This window comes from Phodopus roborovskii, unplaced genomic scaffold (genome assembly GCF_943737965.1).
Source record: "Phodopus roborovskii unplaced genomic scaffold, PHOROB, whole genome shotgun sequence".
In the NCBI taxonomy this organism is placed as follows: Eukaryota; Metazoa; Chordata; class Mammalia; order Rodentia; family Cricetidae; genus Phodopus; species Phodopus roborovskii.
Genome location: NW_026126571.1, coordinates 30,868,266 through 30,883,371, shown reverse-complemented (window position 1 = coordinate 30,883,371; position 15,106 = coordinate 30,868,266). Strand labels below are relative to the sequence as shown.

The following is a 15,106-nucleotide window of genomic DNA, read 5'->3' as shown; positions in this document are numbered from 1 at the left end:
AAGCTACAGAGAAACCCCGAGTGGGAATGTGGGGAAGCTTGGCTAGTGTAACCTAGACAGAGATAATAAAAGGGTGGGCATGGGGAAGATAAAAATTCCCGGTCATCTGAGGAACTGCAGATGCAGACCCAGATCCTGCAACTCTCCTGCTCCACCAAATGCAACCGGCATCTGAGAAACCTGGATTTTAACAAGTGCTCTATGATGTGGAGGCAGCAAGAGTATGTCATAACACAAAGTGTAGTTCATGACCTCCTGCTCAGCATCTACACACCAGGAAATGTTATGAATGCCAGTTTGTAGCTGCTTCAAGTACTGCCAAAAAGTTGGCAAGGTCCACGTCTGTGACCTGACAAGCCCTCTCCACACCCAAGTCTCATGAAGTCTCCTAAGGAAAAGCTCAATCCAGAAGTAGGAGTGGAAGTCCATTACTGTAGCTGCAGAGGACCAGACTTCTGCCTTACCAGGCCCATGGCTTGCTGAGGGGAAGTGAATGCTTACTGCAAGAAGGGGAAGTGCTCAGATGCTCAGAGACTCAGGAAGGAGGGACATGGCTTCCTCTTTATTGGACACTTTGTAGATGACACACAGATCTACAGTTAAATAATTATTAAAATACCAACCAGGACTATGGCCCTGGTCCAGGGCTCCAAACCAGAAGCAATAAGGAATGGAGTGATGAGCTGGCAGTATTCCTCCAACATCACCAAAACCCATAAACTGAGACTCGTGAATCCTTCCAGGACCAGACCAGGGCTTGGGCCCTTGGGTTAACCCAGGGACCCCTGGCTGCATCTCTCAGGGCAAGGTAACCAGCAAGGATCTGGAGGGAACAGCCAGCTGAGTCCAGACACAGACAGACCCAAATGGAAGGCAGAAGATGGGAAACGGACAGGTGCTGTCCAGCTGGAGATAAGATGCAGTGAAGGCAGGCTGAGGGGAGAGGCTGGGGGCAGTATTGCAGCAATTCGGGAGTGCAGCCCCAGGGTCCTGTCCTGAGTGGAAGGTCAGGTGTCAGCTGGCAGGCTCCAGGTGGCATTCCTGACCCAAGCCTGGCTGAGGGCTCACACGTTGTGGGTCTTCTTGGTGAGCTGGGGCTCATCATCTACCAGCTTGGATTTGAGATGCTCCTTGTAGGCAAGGATGTCTCCAGGCCACTTAGTGATTGTCTGCTTCTCACAGACCCAAATCTCCTGGGCAACCTGGAAGCAGATGCTAGGCTCAATCTGGCCAGTCCTCAGCACCTTCCCCACCACCAGTAATAGTATGGGGCTTTCCGAATGAAAGAGCCTTTCCCCTGAGGCCTCACCCAAACCCATATCCAGCTTACTCTCTCTGGGCACATTTTACTCAAGAGCACTGTAACCAGCATTCTAGAATTTTCCAAGCAGATCCTGCTGTGTCACCCCTCACTATGAGGTCTCCAGCAGGCTCCCGATCTATACAGAGGATTTATGAGCCATGTGTTTTTCTACCCTAGCTTCTGTAGAAGCTCAGAAATGGCCAGCAGCCTTTCCTCCTCTTAATTCAACTCTTACTACAACACTTATTTTGGGGCTGAAGAATCTTTAGAGAACAATAAAAGTCTGATTTTTTTCATTTGAGTCATCTATACCAAGGTAACTATTATCCCCAGAGCCATGAGATTTGGTTGTCACCAGGCCACATGGACCCAAGCCCCTTCCCTGGATTTAGCAAATGTGCCACAACTATGCTTCACACAATCTTCTACCCATACACCCCATCCTGTGCCTCAGGCCACACTCACCTGCTGGATGAGTCTGAAGTCATGGCTGACTAGCATCATGCCACCCTCAAACTCATTGATAGCATCTGCCAGTGCATCAATGGTCTCAATGTCCAGATGATTGGTAGGCTCATCCAGAAAGAGCATGTGAGGGTTCTGCCAGGCCAACCAGGCCAGACACACTCGGCACTTCTGGCCATCTGACAGGTTCCGGATTGGGCTCACCTAGAGGAATCATGACATAAGAACTTGGTGTTATACCTGCCATGCAGCATGGGACTTCCCTCCTCTCTGGCTCCTACAGCAAGACGCTGGCCAGGCAATTAGTCTTGAGGCCTGGCAAGGGATACCTGGGAACATGACCACTCAGCTTCTCATATTAGCATGTAAGTAAGCTCTGGTGATCCTGCAGTTTCATGCCTGTTTTCTAGCGTATACTCTTAAGCACTCTGGCTTAAGAGCCTGTCCACAACCCTATAGTATACGACACTTTAGAGGGAAGACATGGAGACTCTGGGATCGCTTCCCTGATCATCTGGCCATGCCCTCTGTCCATCTTGGGTCCCTCCTCTCACCTGCTGTTTCCCAGTGAGGCCATATCTCCCGATGATCTTCCTCATCTCCTCCTTTTCCTTGATTTCTGGGTAGCACTTCATCATATATTCCAATGGAGAAAGGTCCAGGTCCAGCTGCTCCTGTAAGTGCTGCAGAGAAAGCAAGACCATCAGATTTGGAGGGAACCTCCTCCCAAAGGAGGCCACTTGGCATGAGAGGGGCCTGCCCTAAAAGAGGCCTACCCAGGAGCCCACCCAGACACTTGCTCAGGATCCAAGAAGCAGGGAGAAGCCGATGCTGCTAGAAGAGGGGTTTCTACCCTGAATCCCAACCTTGACACCAGGCCTGTACCTGATGGTAACGCCCTATCTTGACATGAGAATGCTTCCTGATCATTCCATCTGTGGGTAGAAGCTAGGAAAGAGTTAAGTAGAATCAGAAAAGTAAGCATGCCAAAAAGGAATCCCAAACAGAAGCCAATACATGTACTGGGCTCAAACAACCTCCCATTCTACTTTGCTAACACACAGACTACAATATAGGCACTCTTCAATGTTAGAGGGGCTGGGCAGATGCTCAGTGGATTAAGGCACTGGCTACCAAGCTTGACGATCTGAGATGATCTGGAAACCACATGGTAGAAGGTGGGAACTGACTCCCACAAGTTGTCCTCTGCCCACCAAGTGGGAAAAGCACACACAATAAAACAAATGTAAAAGCAAATACTTAGGAAGACTCCCTAAAACAGACTATCAAGGGAGATGAAGATACACAGCAGTTTACTAGGTGGCCATGAAAGGCTCATTGTACAATAAGGCACTTGATGTATGTAGGTACAACACACATCTTCTCAATGAAACTCCAATGTATAGGAGTCTTATAGCCTAACAAACACTGTCCCATGCATGCATTCACATGCACTCTCAGTTATACAGATTCTCGCCCACCCAACCTCCATGGCCTCAGCACTGCCCCAGTCCCTCCAGGTGACTCAACCACCAAAGCTCCTCCTTAATGAAGGTACTAGGAGAAGCCCTGACATTCCACCTTAGCACCATACCTCTCCAGTTAGCAGCTTCAGAAGAGTGGACTTCCCTGCACCATTGGGTCCTACTAGAGCCACACGGGTGTCAAGGTCAATGCCAAATTCTAGATTATTGTAGATGCAAGGCTGAGGTGGATAGAGAGAGAGGAACAAAGTTAGAACTTAAAGCTACTCTGCCTGGCATGTCAACTCCATAGGTGGAGAGAATGGAGGAGGGAATTACTGTCAAAGCTGATCCCAACCCACCGCTTCCATCTGCTAAGCCTGGAAATCATTTCCTCCCTGGCAAGTCAGCAAGAATGGAGAGGCTCCCACTGTTGAAACTGCCCATGCAAAGTGTACCTGGCCTCCTAGATACACACAGGCTTGTCACATATGCTCTGGCCTATACTCACTCCGTCTTTTGTGTACTTGAAGCTCACGTTCTGCACCATAATGACAGGTGGTGGGATTTTACCACACGGTGGGAAATAAAATGACAGCGTCTAAGAAGAGGAGGCATTTTCATGTCAGTACTTTTTTTTTTTTAAACCCCCGCTTCAGCCACCTAACCTAACCATGTCACTCACCTTGTCACTCACAACTCTTTCTGTTAGTCCTGATGCCATCATTTTCTGTAGCGTTTTTTCTTTGCTTTGAGCCTGCCGGGCCAGCTTGGCACTGCCATGGCCAAACCTGGCAATGTAGTTCTGTAAGACACCAGAAGAGGGATTATTGAAGCGTGTGCAACAGGAGTGTACGTAGGAAACTAGGATGGGGCTTAGGGTGTGCATGTGCACAGGGCACCAGAAGCAGCTGCTTTTTTGTGTTTTGTTTTTTTGAGACAGGGTTTATCTGTGTAGCACTGGCTGTCCTGGAACTCACTCTGTAGGCCAGACTGGCCTCAAGTTGAGATCACCTGCCTCTGCCTCCCAAGTGCTGGGATTAAAGAAAGGTGTGCACCACCATGCCCAGCCTCAACCCTTACACCTTGACTAGAAATGACCTACAATTCTCCCCAGCCCCCATTCCTTCCCAATACAGGTGGAGAATGGCAGTGTAACTTCTCTACCTTCATGTGTGCAATCTGGTCCTGCTCCCAGTGAAACCTCTTCATCTGGTTCTCCTCCAGCTCCAGCCGTGTCTTCACATACTGATCATAATTGCCCTGTGGGGAAATAATGCCCCAGACAAGGTGGCAGCTTTACCCAGGGCTTAGTCCTGGGTTCTCTCTCAGATCAGAGGGTGACAGCATCACTGACTGGCTTTTGCTCTAAGTCCAAGCAGTAACAAAGAGGAACTGCATTAAAGCAGCACATGCTAACCTAGAACCTGGTGTTTATTTCTGCAGTGCTAAGAACGGAACCCAGGGTACCACCTCTAAGCCATGCTATAGTCCAACCAGATGTTTATTTTCAATTCCATGCCTTTTACTCACTCAATTAAGCCAAGCCAGGGTCCATGGCAAATCCTAAGATTAACCAGAACAAAACAGTGTCTGCCGAAACTCTGAATACAGCTATGTGGTCACCATGGAGCTCAGGCCCTCAACCACTTCTGCTGCCCACCTAGAGTCTAATGCCACTTATGGATAATAAGGGTTGTCCCCACATGGAAAAACAAATCACCTGGACTTAGGATCATGTGCAACTGGATTGCCTAAGACTCAAGCTAGCCATCCATTAAAAAGACCTAACAAACACATTATAGGATAGCTATACACAATGATAATACTGTGCATCACTAAAGAGGCAGACTTTATATTCATCTAGAAAGCAACTACTAATTTTAAAAGTAACCTGAAAATTATAATTATCAAGAATTACAGAAGAGGGGCTGGAGATGGCTCAGTGGTTAAGAGCACTGGCTGCTCGTCCAAAGGACCCAGGTTCAATTCTCAGTACCCACATGGTGGCCACAACCATTTGTAACTCCAGTTCCAGGGGATCTAACACCCTCTTCTGGCCTCATTAAGCGACAGGGTGCAGAGACACATATGGCAATGAACATCCATACACACAAAGGAAAAAACCTTAAGATTCTGATTCTAGAAGATTAGAGATAAAGAATGCATCCATATATACTATTTCCTACAAATGATTGCAAATATGCAGTTTGGGAAGGTGATATGAAAAGTCTGTTTCCCCTTTTTGGAATCCAGGCTGGTATGACCCTTAGGCTTCAGCCAACATAAACAATGCTGTAGTCATGTAGGTGCCACACAACACCTGGCTCTATTTTTCACTTAAAAAAAAAAGTATTACATTTTTCTTTATTTAGTGGTGTGTGTGTGTTTATTAGATTCCCACCATACACATCAGGTGCTTATAACTGTTTCTAACTCCAGCTGCAGAGCATCCTACACCTCTGGCCTAAGTAGGCACCCCCACTCAACTGCACAAACCCACACACGTATACATAATTAAAAATGGTAATAAAAACAAGTATTAAAAAAAGAGGCACATCAGGCATACTGCTGAGATACTTATTTTCCTATGCACCAAGCTCTCACAAGTGAAGGCCACACAGCATAGGAGCTGCAGCAGGATCAGTGTCTTCTCCAGGCACTGGACGAAGTCAATTTCTTTGCATGAGATACGCGCACGCACACGCGCGCGCACGAGTGCTCACGCACACGAAGAGAGAGAGAGAGAACAGCTGCCAACTGTGGCCAATTAAAATAACATGCAGGACCTCTTTAAAAGGATGTTTTGGTATTTAATACCAAACTCAAGTAAGTGCAGGAAAGGCCCACTCACCGTGTAATATTTCAGTTTCTTGTTGTGCATATGGATGATATTGGTACAGACTCCATTCAGAAAGTCCTGGGAATGTGACACAAGGACCAGGATGCGCTTGAAACTGTAAAGTCAAAGAGCCAAACACAAAGGCTGCAAGCAAGAGACTGGTCTAAAAGCCTACAGAGCCAGACCCATAAAGCCTCTCCCACCCTCACCCTTGCAGCTCCTGTAGCTAGCACTGCATTCCCTCAATAAAGGCTTCTGGAGCCCTTCGGTGGTAAGTCAGCCTGAGCCTGAGTCTTCTGTTCTCTCAACAGAATGATTAGAGATGGAGTAGTAGTGAAGTTAACTCTGTATATACAAGTATCCACAACTGTGGGCAGGGCCATCACAAACTGATTCAGTAAGAGAAACTGAGGCCTTTCTTCTGAAATAGTGCTAAGGTACATCCTACTGTTTCCTTTTAAAGCCGAGACAATAGTCCAAGCTACTCAGTCTTTGGTTATAAAAGAATCATGATTACATCTGTTAATATTTTTCTTTATTACCACATAATGAATTTAAGCATTAGACTTACTTCACATTTTTGTGTGTGTAAACACATACAAAGATACATACATACAATTAAACATTGTCTAATTAAGATGCTGTGTTTCAGACATAGGGAAAAACAAAAGGTTTTGGTTTAAAAGGCTCATATATTTCAGACTTAAAAAAAAAAGAAAAAAAAAAAACCATAATAAAACACCAAAACACCCCAATCAAACAAAAGGCCCATTCTAACTGCATTTGACACTGGCTATTATTTGGCCTTTCTCTGACTTCCTTTCATACTCGTCAAGGCAGCTTCTGGGCACCTACTTCCTTTGGACTCTGCTACTGACCCCTCAGGATCTGTGGCTCTCAACCCCACCCCTTACGTCTTAAGTTCCTCTTCCAGCCACACACAAGCATCCAGGTCCAGGTGGTTGGTAGGCTCATCCAGAAGCAGCATGAAGGGTCGAATAAAGAGGGCTCTGAAGGACACAAAAGGAAACAAGACGTACCTTGAGTGCCAAAAGGAAGGCATAGCTTGCCTGCCACAATGCTGTTTGGGTCTAGACTGGAATCCTTAAGCCAATCTGTAGCAGGCTTCTTGGACTGCCAGCCCCCAAATCATGACAGGGAGACTTATTATGACTACTCAGCCTTAGCTTGGACTTGTCCCACTAGCTCTTACATCTTAATTTAATCTGTTCCTCTTCAACTATATTTTGCCTCAGGGCTTTTTACCTTTCTTATATCCTTTAAAATATATATATATATATATATATATATATTTGTGCATTGGTAATTAGCCTGCATGTATGTCTGTGTGAGGATGTCAGATCTTAGAGTTAGACAGTTGTGAGCTTCAAAGTGGGTGCTGGGAATTGAACCTGGGTCCTTTGGAAGAGCAGCCAGTATTCTTAACCAGAGTCATTTCTCCAGTCCCTTTGTTTTTCATTCTACCTGTACTACTTTCCTGCTTCCTCTGGTCTGCCTGTCTGGCAACTAGCTGCCTGGCTAGCTGGTTCCTGTTCTCTGTTTCTCCATTGTTCTCGCCTTTACTGAGCCTAGATTCCTCCTCCTACTTATTCTCTCTGCTTGTCATACCAGCCTATCTCTCTACTGCCCAGCTATTGACCCTTCAGCTTTTTATCAGACCAATCAGGTGTCTTAGGCAGGCAAGGTAAAACAAATGTAACACATGTTTACATAGTTAAATAGTCTATAATACCAATCTGTTTTCTACCTCAGAGAGAAGGGGCTCCATAACTCAGGACTGAAAGGTAGAAAGTGAGTTATAGAAATGTATAGGTAGGGCTGAGAAGGCCTCTTTTGCACCTGTGAGGTTTGAGATAGCAGTTGATGAGCATCAGAAGAAACAAGTTATCAAGGCAATCATCCTGGTTAAGACTATTTGATGGAGTTGCCAGACTCCAGCAAGCACCCAAAAAAAAAAAAAAAGTCCTTTCCTTTACACAGATAAGTCAAGGGACAGGCTAAAGCTCTGGCTTCCAGACTGCAGTTACCACTCTTGGGGAACTTGGCAAAAGTATTTCTGAGCATCACACTCAAGTTGAGAGTTGTCTGTAAAGTTCCTAAGCCAGCCAGAGCAGCTTATGGTATCAGTGGAACCACTGTACTCATGTTTTAAGACACAGGAAACTCTCTAGACCCATGGGGCAGCCTCACCAACCTGCTTCCCAGGAATGGTGCCATGCAAAAGGCACCACCCATTTAATTAGTACTACGGCAAGAATACATGCAGACTCCCCACTGAGAGGCATTAAGAGTTGGTGCTTGGCCACTGCAAGCAGGATTAGGCAAAGTCATCAGGGTAGAGCCCGATGAGCACACATTCGTGGCTTTCTAAGGAACCAAGAAGACAGACACACAGACTTCCCTATCTTTCACTACATGAAGCCTACATTACACTTTAGGATTCTGCTAATAAAACTACCATCAGATGAGGCTCCTTGGCTTTGTACCTCCAGAACCATGAGTCTCTTCTTTATAAAGCATGCAGCCTGAGATAACTTCATTATTATAATAGAAAACAAACATACAACTCAGCACTTTGGGGGGGGGGGTCACTCAAGTAGTGCTGGACTACAGACATTCATTTTAAGAACAGGTTCTCCCAGGGGTAAAAAGGACAGTGACATCAGTGTTGTCCACTATTTTACTATCATAAAAATTAGCAGATGGAAGGACAAAAGGCAGGAAGGAGGAGGTCAGGTGAAAGAAAAACTGAACTCCACCATTTTCCCTGCATCTGCTCAGAGTACTCCTGGACCATGTGCTTAGGAGCCAGCACTGCGCACCTGAGCCAGGACTCTGTCCCGTCCATAACCCATCCATGCCACATCACTGATGGTCATCTCTTCTGACACATACTGACCATGGTACCTATTCTACAGTCCTACTAGAGAGAACATTCTACTCCAAGAGATGGATGGGGGCTCCAAGAAAAGAGGGAAAGGGGGTAAACTCGCCTGGCAAGAGCAACTCTCATCCGCCAGCCACCACTGAAGTCTTTCAGCTTCTTGCGCTGCATGGCAGGTGTGAAACCCAATCCATGTAAGATCCTTGAGGCCCTCATCTCCGCTTTGTCGGCATCCAGCTCTTCAAGCCGCTCATAGAGTTCCATGAGCTTCTCACACTCCGCTGTGGGGGGCACAGGACCATCAGCTCCCCAAGGGTCCCAGGAGGAAGCCCAGCCCACCCTGGGTATAGAGCCATACCATCCTCATGAGCTAACCGCTCGGCCTCCCTCTCCAGCATGGCCCTCTCTGTGTCCACCTCCATCACACACTGCAAGGGTGTCTTTTCACTGGGAGGCATTTCACGAGTCAGATGGTAGATGTCTATGTGCTCAGGGATGGGCACTTCACGTTTCCCAATAGCAGAGAGCAGCATGGATTTTCCTAAGAGAGTAACATAAAGGCATCCAGTCATTTCATCATTCTTTTTGCACTTGTTTCTAAAAGGCCCACGATGCCCATTCTTTAACTGCCTTTTCACTCACTCAAATCCCATTATCCTTCACCCTCAGGATTCCCTTTCTAACTTTGAGTCTTGTACTGCTGCTCCTGTGAAGTCCTGTTTATTTGCAATGGCTTCACACACTACTCCCCACTCCCATACCAACTTCTCTAGCACCTTCTGTCAAAAACTACTCACTTGGAACTTACTGCACACTGCTGTCATAAATCCCCTGTTCCCCGCATGTCTGGACCCCACTCATAGTATTAATTCCTTGCTTTGCTAGTGCTAAATACATATGGAGTGACAGATGAGCCAAGAAAGAGAAACCTCCCACTTTGCCCACTAAGGGCCTCACCAATTCCATTTAAGCCAATGAGGCCATAACGACGGCCTGAGTTGAGTTCCAGTTTGGTGTCACTGAGCAGCTCTTGACCATGAAAGGTCAGTGAAAGGTTGATGATGTGGACGTCAGTACTGTTAGGGTGAGAGGCCAGGACGCCGGTGACAGCACGAGCGGCAGCCTTCTTCATCTCAAAGTCCTCTAGCTCCTTGGTCAACAAATCAACTTCTGGAGACAAATGCAGTTTGGGAAGGGGCTGTCAGACAGACTCAGATGTGGGTCAAACAGGCAGATTCAAGAATTCTGAGATCTGCTGGGTGGTGATGCATGCCTTAAGTCCTAACAGTTGGGAGGCAGAGGCATGCGGACCTCTGAGTTCAAGGCCAGCCTGGTCTACAGAACTAATTCCAGGACAGCCAAAGCTACAGAGAAACCCTGTCTCAAAAAAAAAAACAGAGTTCCAAGAGCTTCATGCCCAGTGCATATGACATAGACTTGCCCAATACCCTGCTTTCATAGATGAGTTTCACTTTCTCCACCTACAACTACCCAGGGGTAAGACTCCCTGTGGCCTAACTTGATCACACCAGCTTCCTTCTATAACTCTTATTTTGGACACAATTCTTACCACTTAACTCTACTCCCATTATTAATGTCATTATGTTTCTTCAAATGTTTTAGTGTTTACCTGTGGTACAAGTCTCTTTTTCTCTCTCTCTCACACACACACACCTCAAAATATGATCCCTGCATATGCATATACACAACTGAGATGACTAAAAGAGACTTAAGTAACACTGCAGACTGCAGAATTGCACAGAGGATAGCGAAAAGGAATACAACCAATGTTAGGTGTCATGAAAAGGAATTGCCATACTGGGCCTGGCTTTCAGAGTAAATGTCAAATACAGCTTGTACAAACACTATGGTATCAAAAAACGTTATGAAAGAGCAGGGTGTTGGTGGCACATGCCTTTAATCCCAGCACTTGGGAGGCAACCGCAGGTCGATCTCTGAGTTGAGTCCAGCCTGGTCTACAGAGCTAGTTCCAGGACAGGCTCCAAAGAAATACAGAGAAACCCTGTCTTAAAAACCAAAACAATGTATGAAAGGACAAAAAAATGTGGCAACATCCAAGGGACAATGAGTGTCTACATGCAATGGGACTGCAGAGAGTTTTCAGTGACATGAAAGACAGGCATTAAGCCAGGATGCTCATTATTCTGCATTGCCATCTTTCCCCTTGTCACAGTTAACTCCACAAAACCTGGGAAGAGGGACCCGCAATTGAAGAACTGCCTCCACCAGACTGACCAGTGGCCATGTCTATAAAGTTTTCTTAAATTGCTAAGTAATGTATCAGGTCCAGTCCAGTGTGGGCAGTGGCACCTCTAGTAGCTAGGTGGGTCTGAGCTACATTCAAAAGCTAGCCGAGCAATGCAGTAAGCAGCAATTCCTCCATAGTCCTTGCCTTACTTCCCACCTGGAAATGTAAGAGGAAATAAACTTTTTCCTCCCGATTGGTTTTATCATTGTTTTGTCATAGCAATAAAGAAACCTAGAAAATAAATTTTCTGAAAGTAAACTATGTTTATACTATGAGTGAGTACCACAATTAATATGCAGAAATGCTCAATAAATCCCCAAAACATAACAAACCAAAGCTTTCTCAGGAAAATTACATAAAACAATATGTATAATTAGTATAATCACTATCCCTGTGACATCAAGAGTACCATATGGGGGCTGGAGAGATGGCTCAGAAGTTAAGAACACTAACTACTATTCCAGAGGTCCTGAGGAGTTCAATTCCCAGCAACACATGGTGGCTCAAAACCATCTGTAATGAGATCTGGTGCCCTCTTCTGGCACACAGGCATACATGCACACAGAACACTGTAATAAGTAAATCTTAAAAAAAAAAAAAAAAAGACACATCAACATCGTTGCCTTTTCATTTGTCTACTAGGGCATCAGGATAGATCAACAGCTTCTATCTGTGTCTGCCTCTTCAGTTTCCTTGATTGGTAACAAGGTGGCACTATCTTTAACTTTATGGGTTTGGGTGTCACTACAAAGTTTCATGGCATATAAAGGGGTGTGTGTTGGGATTTTTACTTAGTAAAAGCAGCCCAGGCTGGCCTCCTGAATGCTGGGATTAGGCCTATGCATCTGAATCCAGCTAGACACACTTCATTGCCTCTGCATCCAGATTCTGATTTTGGCTGAGGCAACCTGCTCAGGGAATTCACCCAATTCCTCTCCATCACCTGTGGTCTCTCTGCCATTGGCCTCCTCATTTTTCTCCTCTGCCGCCTGAGGTTCTGTGACATTATCTCCATTTTCTTCATGTCCCTTTCTGGGCCGCTGTCGAGCTTTGGCAGCTTCCTTCTTTTTGGCTGCTTTTTTCTTGGCCAGGTCGGAGGGCATGGTGATGAGCCACAGGGGTAGTTACTGTTCTTTCCAGTCTGAAGAAAAGCAAACAGATACTCCAAATTCTAAACTTATTGGTAAGAAAGTCTGAGCCGAAGTCCATCCCTGCTTGGGATTTTCCTATCAAGCCTCGGGTGCCCCACTCTGCCTCTGCCAACTTTGTGAGGGTCTCTTCACACACACTCGACCGGTCTTCCAGCCTCGTCTCCTCCTTTAGGGCTCGCGCGCCAATCCCCACTGCCGGCCTCACTTGGATGCGCTCTTCCCCAGGCCCTTCGTGAGGGACCGCTCTGCCCCTGTCTCTAGTTTCCCAACTTGGCGCTCGCACACCTCAGCCGGCTGCCTCCTTTTCTGGGCTTCGCCAGGAGTTGGACCCGGACCCGGACCTGGTTTTGGTCGCTCCCCTCCACCCCACCGACAGCGGCGCGGTTTCTCCCCAGGAGCCACGCGTCCTCCCCGGCGGGTCCCTAAGGGTCTTCGCGCTCGCTGCCCCTAACCTCCCCCACACCCCGCGCGCCGGCCTCTGTGCCAGGACCAGTTCTTTTCCCTTTCGGCCCTTTCCATCCCGACCCTCATCTCCCTTCCGCTTGTCCTCCCGCTTCCTGCTCACGGGTCCGCACTCTCCTCCCCTCCGGCTCCCCTTCCCCCTCAACTCACGGGGCCTCGCCGCTCGGCCTCTGTCGCAACAGAGCTGCTCCTTGAGCTCCTCCGCGTGCGGCCGGCTCGCCAGCCAATCACGGCTCCGGGTGGCTCTTGGCGCGCTGCCGCGAGAGCTCATGGGAAATGCAGTTCTTTACTCGCAACAACCTCGAGCGGGACTGTTCTCAAGAACTACCACGAATCCCCAGTGTTGCGCGGTCCTAGTGACGCCATCAGAAATCGCGAGGCTCCGGGTTGGGGGAGGATTAGAGTTCAAGAGTCCTGTCCCAGCAGGCCGCCTTAAAGCGTTGGAAACTGCAAGTCCCAGATTGCTCCTCAGAGAAGCGGCTTGATCTTTCAGACAGTACCTACCTCTAGCAGATAAATTTACCCGGCTGCTCAACTGGTTTAACCAGCAGGGAGTGCAACTACGCTTCCTAGCATGCATCCAAAGTGAGGTGGCCCGTTTCAAACAATGGGAGAAGAGAGGTAGAGGTGGAGGGCAAAGGAAGAGTGAGGTGCTGCTGGGCAGAGGCAGCACTGAAAGTGAGGTAGCCTCGCAGACCACACCATCAGAGCGCCATACGAGAAAGTAGCCCCAGTTTCATGGAATCGAAATTGCACAGCCTCGTCCATCGCTGTTTAAACTTTTAGAAAGTGCCAGAGGTTGCTCTGAACCTTGTGTCTTAACTGAGAGTACCTGGATTCCATCAGAGCCATGTAAGTGTTCAAAAAGTCTAAAGTAAGCCCGGCGGTGCCGGTCGGTGGTGACGCACGCCTTTAACCCCAGCAGTCTGGAGGCAGAGGCAGGCGGATATATGTGACTTCGAGGCCAGCCTGGTCTGCATAATAAGTTCAGGATGCCCAGAAAAAACCCTGTCTCGAAAAACAAACAACAACGAAAACCAACCAAACAAAATTTGAGTCTAAGTAAAAGAAACACTGTAACACGAAATAATAAATGTCCCAGAGACTGATATTGATGTTCAAGCTGAGTATCTGAAGAGCAAAGTAGCTGGCCACTAGCTTCTTACCTCTTACCTTAGGCTGAATGGGCTGGTCCTGTTTCCACGAGCACTCACCAAGCCTCAGACTGTAACCTTTCCCCGGCTGTGGACTGTGGATGGAGAATGGATTCTTTGAGACCTTGCTTCTATCTTATATACTTCCCTAACGTTGGGATTAATTAAAGGTGTGAGCTATGATGTTTTTTAGACTCAGAGCTCTGTCTACCTCTTAATCCTGAGTCCTAGGATTAAAGGTGTGTACCAGCCTAGTTTCTGGCTGCTGGTATTAAAGGTGTGTGCCTGGCTTCTAAGACTTGTGGGTGACTTTGCTTTTCAAGCTTTGATAAATTATAAGTAATATATCACTACAGACCACTTCGCTGAGTTCAGGTTTATGAACAATTAGCTGTGACTTGGCTTGTTTCATTTCCTTTGAGTCTCACTGTTTAACATCTGTAACAAACTTAGATACATTATAAACTCCAGATTTGTAGCCTCAAAAACAATGTAACACTTTTTTGACCCTTGTTACCTCTCCAGGCTCCTGTTCACTGAAGGAAACAAAAGAAACTGATATTTCTCTACTTCTCGACTGCACTTCAGAAAGTGAGTCTTTTTTCCTGTACAGTCTCATTTTCCCAAGCTAAACAGAAATTAGGTTTGAAGGTCATTGAGGACGGACCTCATAAGCAGCTTCCTGTGTCTTAAATTTTAAGAAAGCATCACCCAAGATTGAAAAGGATTGCAAAGATTGGAGGAAGGTGAAGTTGATGCTTTGTTGAAACCCACTAAGGGAAGCCTATTTTGTTCTGGTAAAGGCTAGCTATTTTTTATAGACACCCCCTCCACCTTAATTCTTTTTAATCTGCTGTTAGATTGTAGTGTTTGTTTGTTTCCTTTTTTGGTTTTTCGAGAAAGGGTTTCTTTCTCTCTATTGCTTTGGAGCCTGTCCTGAAACTAGCTCTGTAAACCAGGCTGGACTCAAACTCACAGAGATCCACCTGCCTCTGCCTCCCAAGTGCTGGAACTAAAGATGTGCAACCAACACCCGGCTACATTGTAGTTTAAAGAATAGACCCAAAGTTCTAACTTTGGCCCTGGGTGGAA

At 46.8% G+C, this 15,106-nt stretch overlaps 1 protein-coding gene across 3 annotated transcripts; it reads right to left on the bottom strand.

Annotated features, from left to right (window-relative positions):
• Positions 1 to 542: 542 nt before the first annotated feature.
• Abcf2 (ATP binding cassette subfamily F member 2) lies at positions 543 to 13,173 on the bottom strand. Of its 3 annotated transcripts, none has more exons than XM_051203224.1 (15): positions 13,011 to 13,173; positions 12,191 to 12,388; positions 9,936 to 10,148; positions 9,337 to 9,519; positions 9,088 to 9,259; positions 6,988 to 7,083; positions 6,086 to 6,188; positions 4,399 to 4,494; positions 3,917 to 4,036; positions 3,743 to 3,832; positions 3,363 to 3,473; positions 2,654 to 2,716; positions 2,323 to 2,451; positions 1,769 to 1,972; positions 543 to 1,202 (listed from the first exon to the last, which is right to left on the bottom strand). In XM_051203224.1, the coding sequence occupies exons 2-15, from the start codon at positions 12,348 to 12,350 to the stop codon at positions 1,065 to 1,067; spliced, it is 1,878 nt and encodes a 625-aa protein (XP_051059181.1). In that variant the 5' UTR covers positions 12,351 to 12,388; positions 13,011 to 13,173; the 3' UTR covers positions 543 to 1,064. The 3 variants fall into 3 exon arrangements, with proteins under 3 accessions (XP_051059181.1, XP_051059183.1, XP_051059182.1); XM_051203226.1 differs by lacking the exon at positions 13,011 to 13,173 and adding an exon at positions 12,684 to 12,712; XM_051203225.1 differs by lacking the exon at positions 13,011 to 13,173 and having other exon boundaries at positions 12,191 to 12,629.
• Positions 13,174 to 15,106: the final 1,933 nt, after the last annotated feature.

Excerpts from the sequence above, each read along its gene's own strand:
- Abcf2 (XM_051203224.1), bottom strand. The coding sequence starts at position 12,350 with ATGCCCTCCGACCTGGCCAAGAAAAAAGCAGCCAAAAAGAAGGAAGCT. Across the intron at positions 4,495-6,085 it reads AGAAACTGAAATATTACACG|GGCAATTATGATCAGTATGT; the intron begins GTGAGTGGGCCT and ends ATTTCCCCACAG. Across the intron at positions 4,037-4,398 it reads ACCAGATTGCACACATGAAG|AACTACATTGCCAGGTTTGG; the intron begins GTAGAGAAGTTA and ends GGTGTCTTACAG.